This window comes from Argiope bruennichi, chromosome X1 (assembly GCF_947563725.1).
Source record: "Argiope bruennichi chromosome X1, qqArgBrue1.1, whole genome shotgun sequence".
Classification (NCBI taxonomy): domain Eukaryota; kingdom Metazoa; phylum Arthropoda; class Arachnida; order Araneae; family Araneidae; genus Argiope; species Argiope bruennichi.
This window is the reverse complement of record NC_079162.1, coordinates 95,409,101-95,433,926: the sequence shown is the minus strand read 5'-3', so window position 1 is coordinate 95,433,926 and position 24,826 is coordinate 95,409,101. Positions and strand designations below refer to the sequence as shown.

At 30.6% G+C, this 24,826-nt stretch overlaps 1 protein-coding gene across 7 annotated transcripts in view; it reads left to right on the top strand.

Moving 5' to 3' along the window:
• The window catches only part of LOC129958263 (transmembrane protein 131-like), a 132,560-nt gene that overhangs the window by 87,802 nt on the left and 19,932 nt on the right, over positions 1–24,826 (top strand). For 2 of the 7 annotated variants that reach the window (XM_056070592.1, XM_056070591.1), the window contains exons 24-30: positions 2,203–2,375; positions 7,828–7,967; positions 11,384–11,579; positions 11,758–12,114; positions 15,004–15,661; positions 16,530–16,750; positions 16,843–16,955. In XM_056070592.1, coding sequence (XP_055926567.1) covers positions 2,203–2,375; positions 7,828–7,967; positions 11,384–11,579; positions 11,758–12,114; positions 15,004–15,661; positions 16,530–16,750; positions 16,843–16,955 — 1,858 coding nt within the window. Of the gene's footprint in view, positions 1–2,202; positions 2,376–7,827; positions 7,968–11,383; positions 11,580–11,757; positions 12,115–15,003; positions 15,662–16,529; positions 16,751–16,833; positions 16,974–24,826 lie in introns of all 7 variants that reach the window. The other 5 variants (XM_056070590.1, XM_056070589.1, XM_056070586.1 and 2 more) reach the window with 3 other exon arrangements.

The window sequence follows — 24,826 nt, the reverse complement described above, 5'->3', positions numbered from 1 at the left end:
TTCAAACCCCGCCGGCCGAAGACTCTCCGTGTGTGTGGTGGCTGGCGCACGTATAAATATGTCGTGGTCATAAAGTCCTCCATGTCGAGAGTAATGCCACTGGGGGTAGTGGATCAAGAGTGATCGTTCTCTGATTCAGGTCTAAATTACGGTCTGTGGATGAATGAATGAAATGCATGGATGAAGTCCGCCCAGTAAACAGGGTTGTGACGTGTGTGTTGCTAAGTCGTACTCTTTGCCCTAGATGGCGCTACTGAAAAACAAGAGACGTGCCCTTGGCTTAAAATCGCTGATTTTCTAAAGTCAGTGGACTTGTCTAAGACAAGTGCCATTAGAAACAACAACAGAACAAGTTGTTAATGAATATAATTTAAACCCTCATTCGATAACTAAATATCCTGCAGCATACTTGTCGTTTAGCACATTACTTTGTTTCTATGTTGGTCGAGAACCAGTTAATGAAGCTTATAATATGACTTTGTGAAGAACAATAGACTTTCATAACAAAAATAATACGATACAATGATCGGTTTATTGCGAAAAAGTTTAATCCAAGTGATCTTTTTTTTATGAAGGATTTAATTATCCTCATACAAGGAAATCAAGTCCTTCTTTTTCTGGCCCATATGAAATAATAAAACAGTGTTCGGAAGTAACTTATTAAATTGATAAACCAATTGATAAAACATCCTACCAAACTGTACATGTTTCTGAATTAAGATGTTTCTATTCTCCAGAAAAACTCAAATTGAGTCATAAATGAATAATGAAGTCTGTGAGGGAAAAAACATAGTTTATAGACTGTCAATCCATTTATTTTTTCTTTTTTTAAGAATGAACCCATTAAAAGTTCATTCCCCTTCTTTCCTAATATATTGTTCACCAGAGGGGGGGGGGGGGGGGGAGAAAAAGAAAGAAAGTTGAAGACAAGTTTTATCTATATCACTTCCCCTGTTCAATATACTATTATGATTTGCCTCATGCATTATTTCTCTTTGGGAGAATGGAAAAAAATCCAACGCCCATATCCCTTTTACCCAGACTTGTCAACACTTTGAACAATCTACAAAAATAATGATACCTTTGTCACTGTTAAACTAGGATATGTCACACACTTCAAAAATATTTTTCACTTCTTTACTTATTGTCTTTTTTGTTTTTGCTTATTTTGGCACAGAAATGTGTCACTTTTTTGCATTTCATTTGTTTTTGGAAATATCAAGAACTTTTTTAAAGTTAAGAAACTGAAAAAAAAAAATTTAATTATGAACAGTGAAAACATTTTCAATAACCTTTTTGAGGCTATAAACAGTTATAAAAAATTTACAAACATTTTTGTTCTCATGTAGCTGCATTTTCTTTTCAATACTTAAAACAGCAACATTTTTTAAACTAATACTTCAGTGTATCATGCAATTATTTTCATTAAATCAATTAAATTATTTTTTAAATCAAAATATTTTATGGAAATCTTTTACTATTACATTTCAATTTTTGTGCTTGTAATTATTTTATTATTAATTATTTGTAAATGTTGCATATTGAATGATTGTTTTAATTCATGATTATTGATAAATTATATTTGAAATTTGATTAAGCATTTGCTAAATTGCTCCATCTTCATGGAATCATATGATAGCTAGGGCCAGCTGTCAAGTAAGGCTTTTGGGGAGGGGGGAATGGTAATAATTTCTAATTAACTTATTTTTGCAAAAATAATTTTCTAATCACTCGAATTCCGGCTTCACGATAATTTTAACATTTGAGTTGTGTGGGCCATTAATTTTCCCCATGGAATCAAGAGATTATGTTTACAGATTCCTTCTAAACCTACATAAGCTCAGAATATTTTCCCGTGATCCCTCTTTCCTGCTTTCTACCTTTCTTTTCGGTGTGCTACACCATGTTCTCGCCTTAGCTTGGACAAAACCAACAAAAATTAAAATTTGGATTATTTTATTTGAAGGTATGAAGAATAAAAAAATATTAAAGAACTGAACGACTACTTCTTCAAATCATATTATCATATCTTACAAACACACATATATGTATAATTCATACTTTTGAAAGCAGATAGATAGACAGATATAGATATCGTGATTGCATTTAAATGTCTGTAAACATACTTTTTTTTTTTTTTTTTTTTTGTATCTAGTGTCTGTTATTAAAGGAAATTTTCTGTTTTTATATTTGTTTCTTTAGCCAAACCCAGATAATCATATACCTGCATATAGAAAAAGTTTAGAAGAATTTTTTGGAATACAGACACATAAGAAAAGTATTGCTATGTTACTTACTCCAGGCATGAGAGTTAGAATTCAAGTGGGCTTTACTCCCAAAGATGACAGTTTGAAATCATCATTAATTTTAATCAGGTACATTTTATAGATGTGTAAATATGTATTTATATATGTGTTTTTATTATCAATAATTCATACTGATTGATGATCAGATTAGAAAGCAGCACACCTCTTTGCGATTTTTTTTTCCAGTGATGCTGAAAGTAGAATATTTCTTAATAAGTTAAAATTGTTTTGCTTCTTTAAGAATTAGTGATTGAATAGAAAGAAAGTAAAAAGGTTTCCTTTTTATTCTTTAATAATATTTGTCATGTAATTTCGAATTAAATGGCTTGTTTGTCTTAGTGAACTTACCTTTTCTCAACCGCATTTTTGAGATTTTAGGGGTTGTTCAAAATAATGGAAAAGCCTCACTGAGAACAGTGACTTCCATATGTGTTAATATTGAACTAAATTAAATGCGTAACTACCAGTTTTTTTGTTACATTGTTGCTTATAGTCTCACGGGTGTGTGCATTTTATATCATTTTCTGCTTAATTTCGTTTCGGGTGAAACTAAAAAGACGGACTTGTTCAGAGTTCCAAAGAGGGCAGATAGACACTTTCTTCTTGGTGCATCGATAGGCATCGTGTCGAAGGTCATGACAGCGTACAACGATCATAACAAAACAACTTGCTAGAACGAACTGTGGAAGAAAACCCAAACTTACTGCGAGAGACAAGCAGACATTAAGGAGGATTAATGAAGACCAGGGCCGCAAAAGTGACTGCTGAGCTGAATAAACATCTACAGAACCCAGTGTCGACACATATAGTTCGAAGGGAATTGCATAAACAAAATATTTCGGACTGAGCTACGATTGTAAAGCCTCTTGTGACAGATGTAAATCGGAAACAGCGAGTACAGTGGTGCAAGAACCATAAAACCTGTACAGAAGATCAATAAAAACATGACATGCCTTATTTTCCGATGAATATCGTTTTTCCCTATTCCCCACCACGAGACGGGTTTACGTGTGGCAATTTCTTGCAGAAGCCTACAACCCAGACTGTCTCCTTCCTACAGTAAAGCATGGGGGTCGTTCCGTAATGATGTGGGGCCTCGTGTTTTGGAGTAGGTCCCCTTTTCACCTTATATGGGCAGGTCGCTAGCAATGATTGTGTCACTTTTTTAGCCGACCAGCTCATTCTACGGCGACAAATCCGACAGGGGGGCAAGCCCAATATCTTTAATTTGGCTTCAAAATAACTCATAATAATTAAGTTTACATTTAATTAAAGAAAATCAAGTATTATTTAATTCTTTTTTATTCAAATGCTGATCCTTTTTGTTGTTGTTGTTGTTGTTAAAACTTTATAAAAGTATTTGTAAAAAAAACAGGTTCTCAGTTTCTTCTCAGACTCTTGAGATTTAATTTCTCTGCCATCTAATTTTAGAAAAAATATAGTCATATTCCATTCTAGATTGTAGTATATATATAGAAACACGGATTGTACTAGAATGACGTGTCATGCTAAATGGACAAATGCATACTCTTACTATTTTATATCAGAAGCTATATAAAATGAATGTTGAAACAAAAAGTTTTATAAAAGTAATTGTTTTAGAAATACAGAATAATAAATAAAAAATATTCGATGTAGAATTCAAAAACCGGTTTTTCTGCTTAGTCCCCTACCTAAAATATTTGTTAAGTGAGGATTGCAACAACCAGCAATAATTAAGATGTGTTTCGTATCGGAGGAAAATAAGTGCACGTATTCAACAAAAATTTACTATAGTTCGGACACGAACAATATAGAATGCAGAAAAGATACAATATGTTGTTTTTTAAGAAGGCAGGAGAAAATATTTTGTAAATATATGTACAAAATTACTATTTTATGTAAGATATGAAAAATATTCTTATGAATAATGGACTTCTTAAACACTAGATCCCCCTTGTATTTATTTTTCTATATACGTTTAAGCTTAAAAAAACCAATACATTTTATTTGAAAAAAAAATTAGATCTTGAACATGAATTAACCTATCTTCATTTTTATTTATGCACTTTCTGACTATTCTATGTACTATTAAGTACTTTCTTAATTTGAAGTTATTACAAGCTAATATTCCTACCAAAACGTAAGTTTTATCCCCTCAGTTGCATGCATGGACTTTTTTTAAATCCTTCATATACAATGGCGAGTCTAACTCGCGTATGGAATTATTTAATTTTTAATTTTAAATCTGTAATTAAGTGAAAGTATTAAGTAATTTAAACGCTAAAATCACTTGAAAACGCATCATTACTACAAATGCCCTTATATTTTTCTGGGTATTAATATAACGATAATTGTCCCAAAAAGGATTGTCATCTAATTAGGAAATTAAGTAAATTCGTATATCAAGGGGTTAATGTGTTATTTATGAATATTCTAAGAATAACTATTTTAATCTTCTCTTTATCAAGGCATCTTTATTCAAAGTCTATTAAAAATTTAGAAGCATCTGAAACTATATACTTTTTACCGATAATAGTAATTGAAAGAAAAGTATATATAAATGATGCATTCTCCGATTACATAGTCATAATATTGAATGCAGAGTTTTAAGCATTTAGGTAGTAATTTATTTTAAAAAAATTAGTACATACTTGGATACCTTTTTTAGTGTAGCTAAAAAGCTACCATACCAAAAATATTTTTTTTGTCGTCAACTGCAGTCGGTAATATTTCTTTAGTGTAATAATTGTAGCATGATAAATTAGATTGCAAAAGAAAACAGATATTTTATTGTTAAATGGATTTAATTTACAATTATACAATTTACTTACTCCAGTGATTTATAATGAATTCACATAATTTGGTTACAGCAAAATAACTCTTTTTAGCATGCATACTCACAAGAGTGTCAAAAGAAAACAGTGTTGTTGTTTTTTTGTTGTTTTTTAATTTAGTTTAATTATTAACTAGATTTTAGTCAGGCAATTCTCATAGTGAAATGAATAAAATAAATTTATGAATTCGTTACCGAGGAAGTAACAATTATATGAATAAGATGATGATTAATTTTAGAACTTGGATTTGAATTATGGAAAACAACTCTATCGTCCTATTCATGAATAATATAAAAGCTTCAATTTCTCTAATAATTCCACTGGCAGGTAATCGAAGTGCCCGATAAAAACAATTTTTTTTTCATAATCTATGATAGAATCTTAGCCGAAGGATAATGATTAGTTGGAAAAAATGTGACGTCGTATTCATTTGCCAGATTATTGACTATTCAGCTAAACATAGTAAAAATTATATGCTGAATGAACATTATGGCATTTAAATAAAATGACTGAGAATTTGGACTCGTCGACATCCCTTCGTATTGAATTCTTAGTCAACTGATCACATTTTTTGACAAAATGCGACATGTCTTTGTTTTATACACCCATCATCTTGTCGGTTATATTGCCAAAAATAGTGCAAATTAAAAGCTTGATAAACGACATTTGAATCAAATGTTTGAAAATCTGTGGATATATTCTTCGACATTCATCATATTTATTTCATAGTGGGCCGCCCAAAAGTTATCGGCAGAATGCGGTATTTTATTCGCTTGTCGGATATATTGCCAACTCTAATGCAAATTATAAGCTAAGTGAACGACATTTCAATCAAATGTCTGAAAATCTGCTGATTTAACATCTTTGGCACTCACCACATTGAATTTAATCGACCGATCAAAAATTGCTAGCAAAATGAGAATATCACCTTGTCAATATCTTATTCACTTGTTACCTTGTCGGTTATATTGCCAAAAGTAGTACAAACTATAAGCTTAATGAAAGACATTTGAATCAGATGTCTGAAAATCTGCGAACTTAATGTCTTCGACATCCATTGCATTCAGTTCTTAGTTTGGTCTATCAAAAATTGTGCACAAAATACGACATATTATTGACCTACCGCCCTATCGATTATTGACCTACCCCCCCCCCCCTTGATTTTGCCAAATATAGCCGAAACACTTTACCCATTATTTGGATATTTCGATCGTTAACTTTAAGGTGGATTTTAAATAATCATATTCGATAATGCTCAACTCTCTACAACCATTATGAAATGGTGAACACTTTTGCCGAAGAAACTCTGAATTTCTCGCCGACGGGGGGGGGGCAAGAGGCTGCCGACAGGGGGGCAATTGTCCCCCTGCTACCGCCGCCTCTGGGCATGGGAGGGTGAACTTACCAAGATGATAATTCGACGTAATTCGTCGGCTGTGTTCAGTCTTGGTTTTGGAAACAGTCACACACCTTCCGTCGCCTCCCGATCACCGAACTTGAACATGATAGAACCCCTATTGTCTGTTTTGGTAGAAAGGATGAGATCCCGTTATCCTCCTCCTACGTCTCTCTGGGAGTTAAAGCAGTTTTTGCGTAAAGAATGGTACAATAACCATCATACAGAACTTGTATATATCCATTTCAAGGAGGATTCAAGCGTTTTAACTGCCAAAGATGCTCCCACACCGCATTAGATGCAAAACACTTCTTTTTGTATGGGTTTTCCATTATTTTGACAACCCCTGTATATTTATGTTCAACTTCCTTGTTACTATTTCTAGCTAGGTGTTTGTTTTTTTATAATTATGTAGTTGATAATATGTTTATACTGTGTAGCTTTGAATTTCTTTTCTCATTTGATTGTCATTGAAATCTTTTGGTTTGGGCAAAAGTAGTTTTTTAGTTTTACTTAATTGAAGCGATACATCCTGCTTTCTTTATATCGTACTGTCCTTAAATGAAGATTTTTAGTTCATCACACTCCATTATATTAATTTCTTTTAACTTTTAAAACTTTTATGTTTAAGATCTTGGGGTTTAAATAGTCATTATATGAATCTTAAATAATGTTCAGGAATCTCGTGACTGGCCAATTTATATCCATCTCTTAACTAAAAACATTATTAAGGAACATCTGTGCCTATTTATTTGAAATGAAATCACTGTTATAAACATCGTAATAACTCATGTTCTAATTTTGCAGTATTAATACTTTTACTATATAAACATTTATGCTTCAAGGCTGCATTATAAATTTCAAAAATACACTTTGGACTTGATTTTTACTAACATAAAATAAATTGTTTGAAGTACTAAAAATTGTAGCTTTTTCTTTTTCTCCTAATATTCATGTATGTGTTAGACAAAGTTGATTGTAAGAAATAATAATAATAATTGGTTTATGAAGTATCTCTTAAATCTCTTTAAGTATATCATCTCTTTAAAAGTATATCAATAATTGATAAAGGATAATTAATAAAGTATATCAATTATCAATAATTGGTTAATTAAAGAGGCTTATATTAGTTTATCTAGCCAAACTTAATACTTTAGCAAAATGTGTAATGATATTCACATTTGCAATATATTTGTAAATGAAATTTGTTGATTGCCTTTTATATATATTTGTATAATATATGCAATGAACAGTTTTTTATAAATATTCTAATGCTTTTTCAGTACTAATTCAATATATCTTTCTTCAGGAATAATTTAACAGTTATGGATGCTCTTCTTGTGCTTGGGCAAGGAGGGTATGGACAAATTAAATTTGGAAACATACCTCCGGGGAGTGATTCGATGCTGATGTTTGAATTGACGGAGCGTCTGTTAAAAGACTGCGACAGTAAGTCTGCTGATTTATTAGTTGAAAGTGGTTTATTTGACTAAATGTTGTTTAGTTCAGAAAAAAAAAAGAAGCTTATGAAACAACCAAGTTCAATCTTAAAATTACAATTAAATCGTTCTTGTAGCACATATAAAATAATATGTACATATTATTTTACATATATTAATTATATGTACATATTATTTTATATGTGCTATGAAATATAATAGGCATCATTCAGCTTATATCAAAACATTTCATATCGTAAATGAATCTTAAAATCCTGTAAATGGATTAGCTGGAATAAAATTTATCATATTCTTTTTCTGTAAAGTGCAAATATTTTAGGTGGAGATTTATTTATTTATTGCTTGAATTATTATATTACACAAAACATTCCTGAAGCTGGTTCTAGAACTTTCTTTAAGTAAATGGGAGCTATTAACAAAAAATGCTCTAATAATATTTCACCATATGTTCTTTTTCGACCAAAATTCAGACCACAAAGGACCTAATGCCAACCACCACTATATCCTAATTCTGTTCCATTAAATGAATTCATAGGAAATGTATTTTTTATTTTTTATTAGTTCTATATGCCATATATTTTCTATCTTAAATGAATCTAAAGAAATTATTTTGGTGGTTTCCTCATTTTGCAGTTACGCCTTTTCTATACTATTCTCTGTCTGTTTTAACATATAAGAGCTGTTGAAGGCACGAACATTATTCTTTTTAATCAGTTATTTCAAAATCAGTGCACATCTGAAATGATTCGTTCCATTTTCAGTATATTTTGAGGAAAAATGGTACAAATAAATATACTAGTTTAGTCAAAACTTCGTTTAACGAGCACCTCTTACAACGAGTGACGGACATGACGAGCTAGACAAAATGTTGGGGGGAAAAAAGACCTTTAACGAGTGACGAGACGACATCGTGAAATCACATTCGGAATCTTGAATATATCTCTGCTATCTGTGTTTAACGCTTGTTTATTGATGGATTTTTTTAAAATCGAAAACGAACCGTAAAATAGGAGGGCTGATTTAAAAAAAAAAGTTTACAAGGCAAAGGAAGAAAGCTTTATTAACAATAGACACAGGATACAAATGATAATTAAGAGACGTATGTGGCGGTCACTTCTGTGCATAATCACCAAATCTGTTGAGGCATTTATCACACACTGGACCAATTTGTTTAACCCATCTTGGTAATAATCAGGTCCCTAGCTATTGAGCCAGTTCTCGGCACCTATTTGAACATCACCGCCTGATATGAACTTTGTTTCGGCTAAGTGTTTCTTCAATGCTGGGAAAAAGAAACAGTCACTGGGAGCCTAATAGGGGCTGTATAGGGGTGGCTCTAGACTTCCCACCTGAACGTTTCCAGCAGGCTCTCTGCCCGCTGCAGAAGAACAACACCAATTTGTCACCTGTTGTCTACTTATTGCTTCGACCCCGTACACTTCAACGATTTGTCTGTGAATATCCGATGGGGACACATTCTTGACCCATAAAAATCGTATTACGTCTCACACTTCTGTGCGAGCCACTTCTCTAGACGTTTTGCCATTACTGTTGGTTTTCAGGTCTCAGTAATAGCACTATCTGCTCGAACGACCGGTCTAAGACAACTAGCGCCATATATCTACTCTCTGAGTAACAATAATCCCATTCACAATCTACTTTCCATATATTGCTGCTTGTAAACTTTTTTTGGATCACCCTTCGTATATAAATTAAAGCTGTAAGAAAAGCGAAACACTTTGGTGAGCATTCTAGTTTCACAATGCGATATATGATGGAGCAGTATTTCAATAATATACGAACCAAAATATAATCATAACTGGAAACTTCGTTCTATGTCACGGCGGGAAGTTGTGGAAGAGAGAACCATCTCCTCCACAACTTCTTATCATGAAATAAGGTAGATGCTGAAAGCACGGGAAACTGTTTCATCGTATGTTGAAAAGCATCACACTAATAAGTCAGTAGCTATACGCGTTGCAAATTTTTTTTTATTAATAATGCTGTCTCATTTTCTCTAAATTTGAAATGCAGATAAAAGCAAATGTTTCTTGCAAAAGGCTTGTATTATGGATATTAAATTACATTATTACAAATTTATTTGTGCATTTTTTCGGAATGGAATGTATTATCTTATTTTAAATCAATCCTATAGGAAGAATTGTTTCCCGTTAGGAGTAATATTCTCGAAAATATGAAGCTCATTAAGCGAGGTTCCACTATATTATTTATAGAGGGCTATAAATGTGTTTTTCTATAAAAATCTGATGATCTAAAATTTCATGTTCACAAATACTCTTATTTTGTTTCGAAGCAATCTATCATCATTTTCTAGCAAATGTAGTCTCATCGCATGTCTGGATTTTTTTTTCTTGTAAATCCCAAAATTGCATTTCTTCGCATGCAATTTCTACTAGGAATTGATTTTTTCCTCCATCTAACTCCAAGTATTTACTTGAACGTGTAGATAACATGCATGCAAAGTTTTAGAGGCCCATTGCAGAATTAAACTTGACTTCATCTGAGGATCAACTTAATTAAATGAACTAATATAAGGCTACATAAATGAAGCAAAATACATTATATTTTTTAACAAAGTAGTTTTTTAATAATTGTACAGACCGGTATGTGACAGAGCAGATTACCCTGGCTTATCGAAATGCAAGCTTGAACTAAAATCATGTTTGTTTACTGTGTTTTTATTTTTGGCTGGTTTCGGATTGGATCGTTTTAGTAATTTTTAATATTGTTAATTTAGTATCCAGGAGAGTCTGGTCAATCTTTTGGTGGTACAGTTGTTGTTTTTTTCAATTGTCCAAAAAACCGAACATTCCAGCCTGTAGCGAGTAACTGGTAGCTGGAACTATTGAATAATTGATGTAAATTCGAAGAAAGATTTGCATTCAATTTACATTTATCTTTACATGACTATTTTTCGGAGAGCGAAGTAGATAACACAGTGTTTACTGCTTACAAATATATAAATCAGTGTGGTACATTAATGCCAAATATTACAGCAGTTTGCTAGTAGAAACAAGTTTTGTCAAGTGTTTTTAAAAAGTGGTTGAGAGGTTTTAGTTTACATTTAATGGATTTTATTTCTTTGTTTTTTCAAGCTATTTGCAGTTTGAAAGTTAAAAAGTGATTAAATAATGATGTCGCCCCGGCAAACGTAGTTTTCAGATACTTTTTAAAATATAACTGATTGAAGATTTTTGCGAAGGAGCTAGTTTTCTTGCCATAGAAATAAATTTGTATTGGCGCAACTCATATTTAAAATAAAGTGAATTTTAATTTTTTGGAACTTTTTAAAATTTTATTTTTATTTCTTTATAATCAAAGAAGAATATTAAATGTGTTTTTATTTGATTTTTAAATATTTTAATATTATATTTTTTTGTGTAGGTACTAAAATTCCGAAATACGCCTCACCAAATTTTACTGTGCGAAGAGCTTTTACAGCTAGAAACACTGGAGCATTGCCAATGTATGTCAAGGGTTTCGACATTAATGGGAAACCTTGTCAAGGATATGGGTTTCGAATATTGAATTGTCAAGAATTTGAATTGAAGCCTAATTCAAGTAAAAAGATTGATATTGCGTAAGTATAATTACTAACTTTTTAAATAAAAATCAATTTAATTGTTTAAAGTTATTTTTCTGTAAAACTCTTCCAGAAACTTTTTGTTATAAAATTTGAATTTTTCTATATTGTTTATACCGTATTTATATTATTATTATGAATATTAAAAATTTGTATTTCTCTTTTTCTCAAACAGGTATACTCCAGATTTTTCTTTAACACATATTGAACGAACTCTAAATATTCATACAAGCCAAGGCCCTGAAGGTCAAATTTTACAATATAAAATTGTTGCAACTGTTCCTCGTCATATGCTATCATTTTGTTCAGGAGCATTACCTAGACCACCTTGGGAGTTTTATGTTTATTGTACTTGCATAATTTTCTCCATATTTGGGATTCTATCAATGATGTGTTTGGCTTATATGGACAGTAAACGTATTTTGCACAGTACCTTTTTCCCTTTTATTACTCTTGGAATTCATACAGAAAAGATAGACAAAGAAAACATTTTTGATTTGAATGCTCTTTGTACAATTAGTCTTGAAAATAGGTGAGTACTCCAAATTGTTTTTTTGTTAATTGTAATGTGATTTTTTAAATCTTTCCTGGTATTTAATATTAGACTAAATCTGCTGGATTTTTAATTATTGACCTTCAATTTAAATGAACTTAATTCATGGGAGCCGGGACTTAGTTTAAGAAAAATATACTTATCAAGAAATTTAAAATCACTTTTGAATTGAAATCAGCTCTTAAAGAAGATAAATAATAATTTTTAATTCTTTTGTGCTCACAATTTCGTGCATTGCAATGCATGTGCTTACTAATTTTTGAAAATTTTCATTCGCTCCGATTTTTTTATTTTTAAGGCTTTTAAACTGTTAATTGATTTTGCCAGTGATTACTCTTTATTTTTTTCATTTGCACTCTTGTAATTCATAATTCAAATGTGATCAATATTTTTTAGGTGACAATGAGCTCTCAGTTCTTAACACATTTATGAAGGTCGATTTCCGAGAAATTTTATTTATTATCTTTTTTTTTTTTCGTTTTTTTTTTTTTTTTTTCAAAGACTGTGCATTAGTGTTGTCACAAAATCGAAGTTGCCTGTGAAAATTCCACTGATAAGCCCTTAATTATTTGCGATACATGTAATTGATATGAATCAACGAATAAAATACTATTCCATTCTTCTTCATTCCCTTTTATCTTATTCAAACGTTGATGAAGAAAATTAATATTAGGTTCATCATATTTACATATCAGAGTCATTTTGTATGACATGGAAAATCAGAGAGTGGAATCCCGGCTCAAAAGTAGTTTTCATCTTTGGTGTTAGATGTTTACACTACGTGTCCCAAAACAGTCCTTATGTGTTTAAAATTGAAATATGTAACACCACTTAAAATTTTTATCTACAAAGAAGGAGAATAAATAGATTGGATGTATGCTATCGCGAAAAATTTTCTAGTGCAACCAGAGACAAATAGTACGGGTTGGCAAATGTTTTTGTTAGCGACTTGTGAAAACCAACTATAACTTTGAAATCCATAGTTTTGTTTTATTTAGTCAATTCCCATTCGTCTTGAAAGGGATTCATGTGGTCTAACTTGATTTTTCTTTCCGTTCTAAATGAGAGTGTTTGTTCTAAAAGTGTACATAATTGCTTTTTTTTTTTCATTCACCTGTTTTTTTTTAATGTTCTATTCCTGATCTGGTGATAATTTTTATAGAATATATTATCATATTCATATTTGTCAAGACCTTAATACCCCTCAAATTTTTATAATAAAATTAAAAGGTTTGTATTCTTTAAAATACTCTATAACTTCTCATAGATTTTCAAAATTAAAAAAATTAATATTCAGAAACTTGGAATCTTTTATTTGTTGTTGTTGTTGTTGTTTTTATGTTCATCTGGGTCTGTAAAGAAATTTGAGATTCATCGAAAATATCCAATTGGAAAACTAAATTAATATTTCCTGCCCTAGTATGAACAAATGAAAATTCAATTGGCAACAAATTCATCTTCATCAATATTTAAATCTAAATAAATCTAAGCCTTGTTTGTCTTTCCCTTCTATTAGAAAAATTTGCACATTAAAATAAAAATGCTTTGTATAGTTTACTCCCATTAGTAACAGTAAAAAACAATCTCAATTATGATATGCAATCAATGTATGAAATAAATCTACCAAAAAGCAGATACATTATATATAAAAGGATAACTTTTGTTTCAAAGACTTTAACAGAAAAAAAAATATTACATGGAAAAAAATGTACTATATCTACAAATAAAAGATAATTCATTAATATAATGCCTACAAATAAGTGTATTCCTTGAAATGAGGAGAAATCGAAGTGATGTTTAGAATTAGGCTGATTCTTATTTCCCTGCGTATTATGCATACACATTTTGTTAAAGAAACTTGTCTGAAAATTGATCGTTTCTGTTTATCTCTGTAAATACAGGGTGGCCATAATTAAACTGACAGTGCTCACAGTGTTCTGTAGCGCGATCTATTTGCGAGAATGACGCCACATTTTGTAGGAAGATTAAACAAGATGGGAGACGAAGGATTCCGCGAAAAAAAAAATTAGTTCCAAAAGTCACCGCTAGGGGAATTCCTAGTCATATTAAAAACAAACAATGGAATTCCTGTTATTATTCTTTAAAGCATTTTTATTTTTCATTGCAATACATTGTTTCGACAGTTAATTTTACTATTCTGGAATAGGAAGCAAAAGTATTACTTGAGGATGGAGTATTCTGACATGCCCACAAATGTTGAAACAGTATTGCCATTTGACCACTGGTTTCAGTCCTGTCGACATGTCTTTTATTTTACTTTTCAAAAGATAGATTATTTGAAATTTTAATTGAGATTGCTTATTTAAATACGTATTTTTGGTGGTTCATGCTGCTAGTATATTATGCATGCCTTATGATGTAATGTTTAAAGAGTCGCTCATTTTCTTCATTGCCATATATAACTTGGTTAGAAATCTTTTGAAAATAGAATTAAGCACCAAATATTACTTTTTTGCAGATAATCTTTTAAAGATATATTTTTAAAAATGGAAATCTCAAAAAGCATACAATTAGAAATCATAGAAAATAGCACGCAATTAGTTGTAGTAAATCCATTTATTTATCCACACTGATTTAATTTCCTACTACTATTATTGGAGAAACAGTATTTCTCTGGTTTCAATATAATTGAAAATAGTTTTATGTTTTAAAAAGTATTATGCATATAATATTATGTAGTCTGCAGAAAAATTTTTCTTTGAATTTCTGAAATTTCATTTTAGTGCTTGCATCTGCATATTAGTTATTCCTGTTAAACTTGCAAACTTCTGCCTCAACATAAATTTCATTGTTTATGACTTATTTAAATAGTTATGTCTGTCTTATTTTTTTTCTTTCTAATTTTAGCTTTATAAAACATAATTGTCCTCAGACTGAATTAGGCAGGAAGAAAGAAAACTGTGTTGAAAACGCTACAATATCCGAAAATGGCTTGAATGCTCTTAAAAATCCTGAAATATCTACTCCTAAAAAAAAAGAATCTCTTCATTCTCGAGAATTCGATGATATTGTTAGCGATGTGAGTAAGCATTCAAGGAAAAGAACTTCGAAGCGTCAGATACATGAAAATTATTATTTGGAACCAAGTTTAATTGATATTAAAAAAACACAAGCACGAAATAGTTGGACTCGCTTTCTAAAACCTCCATTTTCTTTCCATTCTTCAAATGTTAATAAGCCAAGTGTTGCTACTCAGACCACTCCTATTTCTACTGAAGAAGATGATAGTAAGTCATTTAAAGAATTAGACAGAATTGATAATCAAAGCATTAATACTTTTGAAAATATAGAAAATAGTACGCCTAAATTCAGAAATAAAAATGACCACAAATATAATGAAGTGAATAATTGTTTTAAGAAAACTAATGATATGTTGCTAGAAGAAGAAACATCATCCACGACTACAGAAACATCATCCACGACTACAGAGACATCATCCACGACTACAGAGACATCATCTACTACTACAGAGACATCAACAACAGAATCTGACATAAGCGAAAGAGTAAGTTTTTGTTCTGCTTTTTGAGTTATTTGTATCATAGTAGATTTTTGTCCTAAATATATTTAATCCTTTTATATATATATATATATATATATATATCTCATTATATTATTCACGTAATAGAAAATGTTCGCCCCCCCCCCTTTTTTTTGTGCTACTGGAGTTCTGAAAAACATATCCGTTTGAACATATTTCTGAACTAAGTATTCAGACGAAGAATGAAACTCTTTTATAATGTTAGATTCTTCCCTTTTCCCAAATAACTGGATGTATAACATAGATTCTTCTCATGCCTTCTTTCAGTTCTGCTACTTATTTGATTTATTCTTATTTTACATAATTGTAATTGGCGGTGTTCTTTCATATTAGTTAAGGGAGAAATACTATCTGCTGTTGTTTGTTTATTGAAGTTCAACCTTTCATGATATGTTATGATGCTGTTTTCAGTATTTTGTATGCTCATATTTCATTATTAACATGTCACTAATTTCATTTCACTGATTTCTTGATAATGATCTTCAGCTGTTAATTTATTATATTTTCTTTTATCAGATTTATGTAGAGCTTCACATCAATTTTACTAATAATACTGTATTTAATATTGTTAAAATTAATTATTGCAAAAATAGACTCTCTGCAAATACAAACATAGATATATATTTTTTTTTCAAACATCTAAGATGCTTTCTTAATTTTCTATTCTTTTTATTAATGATTATTGGAAAAGATATTTTCAGTCAGATGCCAGATCACGTTTTTCATAAATATTTCATTTTTATTTAAAACAAAGATTTGAAGAAATCTTATTCATATTTGTTGAAATTCTACAGATTTTTCCAATATAGAAATCCTTTTTCAATTCTTGCAGGATAATCGATTGCCTGATGTATGTGTAACTTCTAAATCGCAGAAAATACGCTATAAAAATAAATATAGAGATGTCGGTACTGGATGTAATTCTCGAATGGTAACCAAATCGGTGAATACTGTTGATGGTAAAGGTTTTGAGTTGAGTTCTAAGAGCAAAAGTCATAAGAAAGTAAAAGTTGATCCTTCAAAGGCTTTTGGTGGTGATATTCTTCGTCCAAGGTAAGATTACTTCAAATATTCTTTTGTCATTAAAATGTATAAATATGCTTTCATTTTTCATTCTTTAGCGCTAATTTTTTAAGAACTTTCAGTACTTTGGAACTGCCTTATAAACCAAAGCCCACTGCAGGAGATGAAAAAGATGACTGTCTTGAAATGTACTCAGAAGAGGACTTGGCTGCTGTTGTTAATGGAAAGGGAAATGGTGTGTTTCAAATTGCTGGTAAAAATGAAAATTTTTATGCATGTACTTTGTTTATATGAGTGATTCCTTTAAAAACGAATTCGAAAAGTATAAATGCTGTGTTCTTCATTTAACATGACTATTGAAAATAGCCCCATGTATTGACTTGAAATTTCTGAGAATGGCCCTTTTTGTAGTGTATATTGTTAACTAAAGCATAAACATTTTAGTGCACCAAAAAATAATTTTTTTTCCATGTCGCTGTACCGTGGAAAAACTGTCAATTAAAGAAATGTAATGGGAAAAATTATTGTAATCTTCTGCTCATGTATAGAGCTTAAAAGTCATAAAAGGTAGTAAAAATCTACTATTTTTCATTAATTTTAAAAATTTCTCTATATATATCATAGCATCAACTGTTAAGTACTAAGCTCCTTAAGATTAGTAAAACGTATGTTATTAAAACCAGCCCATAACTTCTATCGCAAAGTTAACAAAAAATTCGCGAAATTATTTCAATGTGCTATTTTTAGTTCCTAATCATCACTGTAACCTTCATGCATCTTCTTGGTAATAAATTACAATCATTCAAAGTATGTACTTAGTAAAAGATTATTTAGGTCTTAAAAATTATTAGCTTTATTTATTTATTTATCTTTAGTTTTGCAATGTGTTACCAAACTCCAAAACTAGAATATTATTTGTTAGCAAAGAATGACAAGAACATAGGAGGTAGCAAAAATTAAGGAACATTTAAAAAATCACTTTAGCTATTAAAAAATCTTTATGTATTTTATTTACTTATTGCAATTCTTTTTACTTTTTCTTCTCATCAAATGGTACTTAAGAGATATTATGGGCAACAATGTGGTTTTTGTATTCAATTCTTCTAACTTTTTATTATACTTTTGATAACTATACCTCTTGGATTTTGAAGCCTTTGTACAAATATGATATAAACCCATTCCCTGCATAAGTTTTTATTATAGTTTTGTGAATATGGCTTTTTGGTGAAAAACATTTAGATATTAATGTGTGAATCAACTTTCCATTTCAAGGAAATTATATATCAGACTTATTTAAAATTAAACTCTTTTTAGAAGCTAAAAATAAATGGACTTAGCATTATTCACATTTGGAATATTCCTAATGTTTATAGCCAGACACTTCTGATTTTTTATGTTTGTTTACAGTGAAATTGCATGCCTTTAAAATTTGTTTAATACCCAATTCTTTGAAGTATTTTCTGTTTCCCCATGGCATAATCAGCACCATATTTTTAGAATGGCTAAATGAAGTGTATTTTTTTTTTCAGAGTTAATAGTTTTAAATAAGTTTTCAGAAAAATAACAAGTTGCTTCGGTACTTCGTGTGAACTATTTTCTGGTTTAATATTTAACAGTTGTGGTATAAAAGGTTGCAAAATAGTTTTTGTATCACTTAAATGCTTTGTTGCAATTTTTAACTATCTAAAATGTGACGGCCTTCTATGATTGTGGATGAAAAGATAATTTTAATCCTTCGTGCGATTTTTTTGTTTGTTTGTTTTTTAGATGTTAGGTGTAAAACGGGCTCTTCCATAAATAATTTTTTCAAATTTCATCTTGTGAGAAGAAAGAATGAAATTTCATTATTTGCTTACAGTTTCTGCATTTTAGATTAGTTTTCGAATTTAGCCTTCTTCAATTAAGGTGTTACTATATAGAAGATAATTATTTTTCTTTATAGTAACACATATGTATGATTTATTATACCTGAATGATCTGTATTTTTATACCTGAATGACCTTTTGTTATGTATATATGTCAAATTATCTTAATTCATCAATAAGGTAACTCTTAATTAACAGTTAATGCTATTTATAGAAAGCAGACAAAGAACATTTGTACAAATATACTTTACTTTGAACAAATACTTTAATCAAATCTAATACTTTAGATTTGAACAAATTTGTTTGTACATTAATCCAGTTTATTAATTTTCCAATATTTTCATTCGTGAGAAAAATTTATATGGGACTTACATTAGTCAAAATACTACTTTTTTTTTTTCTTAACTTTAAAAGTTTGGAAGCTCTAAATAGAATTTTTGTCATTTTAATTTAAAAATTTTTATTTTTTCCCATAAATGCATCTAATCACTCAAAATTCTTCAAACACTGTCAGAAGATCGTTTCTAGAAACATGGATAAAAATTACATTTATTAAAAAAATTCTTTTATTAAATAGGTTAATTAAACAATTTCCTCATCTTAAATGGCTTTTTTCCCCTTTTTCTTAAGAATGAGGCACTCATAAAGACTGCATAAAAAGGCATCGAAAAAATAATTATTTTGAAATTTCACAAGTCCTGCTGCCGCCTAATGCGATAAGATAAAACAGTGTTGATTTTCCAAAATAAATTTTTTTTCAGGATTTAGATCATTTCTTCAGGAAAAGAAAAGCTTGAAGTATTCAACACATTGAGATTACCATCGTCTTTTTAGCCCCTGTCCCCTACTTTATTTATATATTTCCATATAACAGGGTGCGTAGCCCACATTCTAGATTTAAAGTTACAAAGTATACGACTGAAATTTTTTTTTCTGCCATTTGCGCACAAAGATTAACTTTGTTATTTGCGAATTATATCATTTAAAGTGCAATATCGAAGGCAGCTTCCGAAAAATACTATTCCAAGTATAGAATCTGGAAGTAAGAAAAACTTTGTAAATGAGTTAAAAGCCTTTCGTATGATTTCTTCAGCACAGAGGAGAATCGGGAGTAAGTGTATCTCAAGTTCTTTTGTAAAAAGTGGTTTTTCGGAGATCAAAGGTGATGAATTTGAGAATGGAAATTCTAAGTATCGAGAAAAGTTCTTTTTCAATGCAGATAGTTTTGTATATTATGTAGCTTATGATATAAACGTCCTTACGTCAAAGATTCTGACTCAAAGTAATGTCATAGATGTTCATGACGTAGAATTCCCTTTATTTGTTGTCAAATTCGAAAAATAAATTCAGAGCGAGGATAATAGGCATTAAAGCGATGAAAAATTACAATAAAATATAAGGTCGCAGGTAACGTTTATTTAGTGAAAATCACTAAAACAGATTTCGAAATTACAATGAACTCGGCGAAGAGAATGATCTTAATTGAGATGAAGAAGCCTTCTCGTATGTAAATTTTTCACATATTCATTAACAAGCATTGCAGAATTGATGGTCGTTAAATTTCATTCGCAAACAACATGTCAGATTTCACGAATGCAACTAAAATGTGCTGGTGTACCATGATGCATCAAACAAGTGTTCTAGTTTACAACTGACGGTATTCCTTGCAGTGAATCCGGAGTGACGTTTTGCAAGAAAACAAAGTACTTTGAGCAACTGAAGTGTTCGGGCAGAAGATACGGTCCCAATAGATGACCCTGCCCATATGTTAATATTTAACGTGTGTTGTACGTTCGACGAGGTAGTGATGTGGGAATTTTCGAATGACCAATTATGTGCGTTGTGCGTATTGAAGACACCTTATCTCCTAAAGCAGGCTTCATCTGTGAATAAAACTCTTGCAGAAAAGTGTGCATCTTCCTGTGTAGCATCAAGCATCCAAACTTCACCCTCAGCGGATAATCTTCATTGCATAGGAGTTGAACTTTCTGAAAGCAGAAGGAGTGCATGTTTTCAACACACGTCACCTTACCGTTTTGGATCCAATACCCAGTTTCAGCTGCAACTGATCGTATGCTTTTTGATGGAATATCAACAAAGCGCTGCAAAATTCTGTTTTCTATGTCATTTGTGCGCACACTGCATTCTTGTCCTGCATTTGCCTTCGTTATTTTGAATTATGGTACAGACAACGCTTCCTCGCATATTGCACTTGGTACATTTGTGCTAGGCGTCCATTGTCATCCGCTTGGCCATAAGTTAAATGCATATTCGTCATTCGTGAATTCTGGCATATTGTTCGCGAATGAAGTTTAACGACTATCAATTCTACAATGCCTATTAACGAATATTTGCTAGCTGCTTTTATTTTCCTCGAACGCATGGAAAATTTACATACGAAAAGGCTTCTTCTCGATTACCTCTTTCCTAACCCTTGTATTCATATGGTCATTCTCTTCACCAGGCTCATTGATTTCTCGATGTCTGTTTTTGAGATTTTCACCGAATAAATGTCACCTGCGACCCTATATTTTTTGTTAATTTTTCAACTCCTTAATGGCTTCTATCAGCTCTCCTAATTTATCTTTCGAATTTGATAACACCTTTTGCGAACATCGGTTCCAGTGTTGCAGCGATGTTTTCTGATGCCCGTTTTAATTTTTCTTTTTATCTTAAAAATCCTCAGTTTTCACACTGCATACTTATATCAAATTAAAGAGTTTAAAATTCCTTATATTTTCGAATATATATAAATTCCTTATTTTTCTTCAAATTTTAATATTTTTGCAGTAAGGGTTCTAAACTACTTTTTCATTTTCAGTAATTTATGACTCCCTGGATCGTCAAATCGGCATGTTACTTACATGAATAAAAAAAAAATTAAGAATGTGCTTTCACTTTTAAAAAATTCCTAGTTGAAACATCATTTTTTTTTTTTTTTTTTTTTTTTGTTAATTTTTTACAGTTTCCAACAGTTCTCGAACCCTATATTTTTGAGATTTTCAGCTACTAAACGTCGTTTGGGACCCTATGTTGTATTGTGAATTTTTATATATATATCCTCTCTATGCCTACTATCCACCGCCCTGAATTTGTCATTCGAATTCGGCAACATCCTGTCTATATAATATAAAGCTTTCTTTTGACATAAAAACTTTTTATTGAATAAAATATGATTAGATTGGATTAGATATCGAAATTTAATGGTACAATAGCCATATCTGGGTACATTGCACCACATATGTAAAACCATGCCAGTGCAATTCCCAAACATAGCATGACGAAGCAAGATAAGGCTATGAAATAAATGTTTAGCAGCACTGTGTAAGAAATAAATAGAACATGATAGTAAAAATTCAGACAGGATATAAAATTCGTTATAACGTCTGAGACACAAAAGGCTAAAATAACAAAACAAAAGTTTAAATTTTGGATTAAAAAAAACCAATACCTCTAAGGAAGCAAACACATCTGTTTGACACATCTTTCCCAACAACTCTATCAAATTTAAACAATTGTAATAAAAAAATATAATCGTAAGGAGTTAAAATCGAGCATTTTTATTAAAATATGATGAACTATCTCAGGCATTCTGCAGGAGGTATACATTGGAATCGGATCTCTAAATAACAAATGCTTATGAGTGTAACAAGTGTGCTCGATTCAGACGCGAATTAGTTTGTCATCATCCGAACAAAACGGTAAAATCGGCCTTTGAATAGGATTCTACACGTGATTAATGTTGTTAAATGTTGAAACGATGCAATATGTTGTCTCGCACTGTTTAAAAAAAAAAAGGCTGTAGGTAAGGTTGTTCTTAAAAACGTAGCAACCGTTTTTGTATCAAACTTCAGAGCTATCATCTGTTTAACTTAATAAATTTATTTCGGTTAGCTATTACAACCAGGAGATGATATCATAAGATATTTGATCTCATTTTTCTATAATTTTTTTTAAAGCTGAAAAATTATTTATTTTTTTTAAAGTTTTTTTGCGTATACGAGTTAACTCCTTTAGTATCAGCACGCGGGGAACGGAGCGCTGTCAAGGGACTGAGCGTTTGGAAATAGAGCGCCGTCCATGGACCCAAGCATTTTTCACAGATAAGCCTAGTTTTGCAAAAAAATTCGTATCAAATAAGCATTTTAATATAATGACTTCAATTTCAGTAATATATATATAATATACTACTATTTAATATGTATTAATATAAAGTATGTAACATTAATAGAAAGTAATAAAACAAGCAAAATACTCAAATTTTAACTAGACCCACGAAAACATATTATTCGTACAGGAATTAAGTAACAAATACTATCCATACGAAATTTTAAAAAAAAAAGAAGGCGATTAAGCAGTAATAATTTGTATCAAATGGAATTCCAGTTTAAATAATCCCAGTCTCACGAGTTCACACTGAAAAGCTTATCTTTCGGTTGTGTTTTATTTCTAAAGATGATCTCGCTGCAGACTCAGAGCTAGCACCTAATGGCATATTGTAATTATATTCCTCTGTACCTGAAGAAAATGAACCTTATTATCTGCTGTTATTACTAAAATCGAAATTATTTCAGTAATCTCAGAAAATGACTCGGTTTCCTACCCATAGCTAAAAAAAAAAAAAAAAAGAAAGAAAGAAAGAAAGAAAATTAAATAAAGAAGCTCAAAATAATCCCAGCATGTCTGTCAAGACATCTACAAAACATACCCAGAAATATTTCACTCTCACCCCTGCAACAGTAAATTGTACACATTTTCCTAACGAAAAGGGCCAAAGCAATTTATAAGAACTCCGGCGTGCCTTTAAATCACACGTGTAATTTTAAATAGCCGTTTATTTTTATCAATAAATCTATCACATCCAAAAGCGCAAAACAGAACCTAATACTCCTATATGTAGGTTGCATACCATATGACTCCACTGTTGCAAAAACTGTTTTCTTTCCACGCCATCTAGCAGCATTTGAAAATTCAAATAAAACGTTCCGTTTCGAAGTCGCGAATACATTATGCTGGCTCTATAGAGATAATTTGAGCGCGTAGCCAGGAAGCGACGCTGGGACGATGAGTGTGGAAAGAGTGCGCCATCCAAATGGGATACTGATAAATTTTAGAGTTGTTAAATGTTAAAAAAAGATTTTAAATTTCGGAACTAAGAAGCGATAAGATAATTATTTTATGCAGAACATTTCCAAAACGGTGCTATTTTTTTCTGTTAAATAATTTCATCTAAAAAAATTCGCTTGGACAATTAGAATTCAATTAGATTACGGAATTGTTCTTTAGTTAATTTCGGAGCTGTTAAGCCTAATTTTATGATAGTCATCAGCTAGGAATGCTTTTAACTTTTTTAGTGAAAACTTTTAAAGTTTTTTTTAATTCCTAACTTTTCAAGGTTGCAAATAATTTTTTCTGGAATGCAAAATATGATCCGCTAACGTAGGAGAAATTTATACTTTTCATCCCGGCCATGTCGAATCTTATTTATTGCTACATATATCAAATTCAGATATAAGTAACGCAGTTACATATTGGCTGAGATATTTGTTTCAAATTAAATGGGCTCTAAAACGGGAAGAAACATCAAATATTTTTTAACAGATCCACTTAATTTATGATTCAGATTTGATATAAGTATGGTAAAAAAAATAATTTCCCCATCTAAAATCTGTGTGGGTCGAAAATGTCGGCATTTTCAGAAATAGTGTATCCATCCAACTAACTGGTATTCTGTAAAATTTAAGAAGATCGCTTATTTTTATTGTTAATCGGATAAAAGATGGTTTAATTTTTTGGTAATAACAGTTAGTGTTTTTTTTTTATCTAATCAAAAAGTTAATAAAAGATGTGCAAATACAAAAGTAAGTTTTTAAAAATTTTTAAAAAATACATATTTAAAATTTTTAATATATATAATCCTTTAATAAAAACTATGCATTATTTTAAAATAGAAAACGTCATTTGCTTAGAATATTGGTATTGATATTCATCCTTGTACATAGATGCTTAATTTTTAAAACAGTTTCTCATTATGCACCTTGTGTAAGCTAGTTTTTATTAAGTTTAAGGTACAAAACTTGAATATGCATATTTAAATATTAATTTAATCCTGAATAAATATTAAGTGAATAAGTTACTACCACATTTTCAATTTGAGATATTTGACGGAGAGAGGAAGATAACATTTGAGATAAGATTATTTTTCTCTCTCTCCCTTGTGTGTTTCTTACTATTTTTGTTA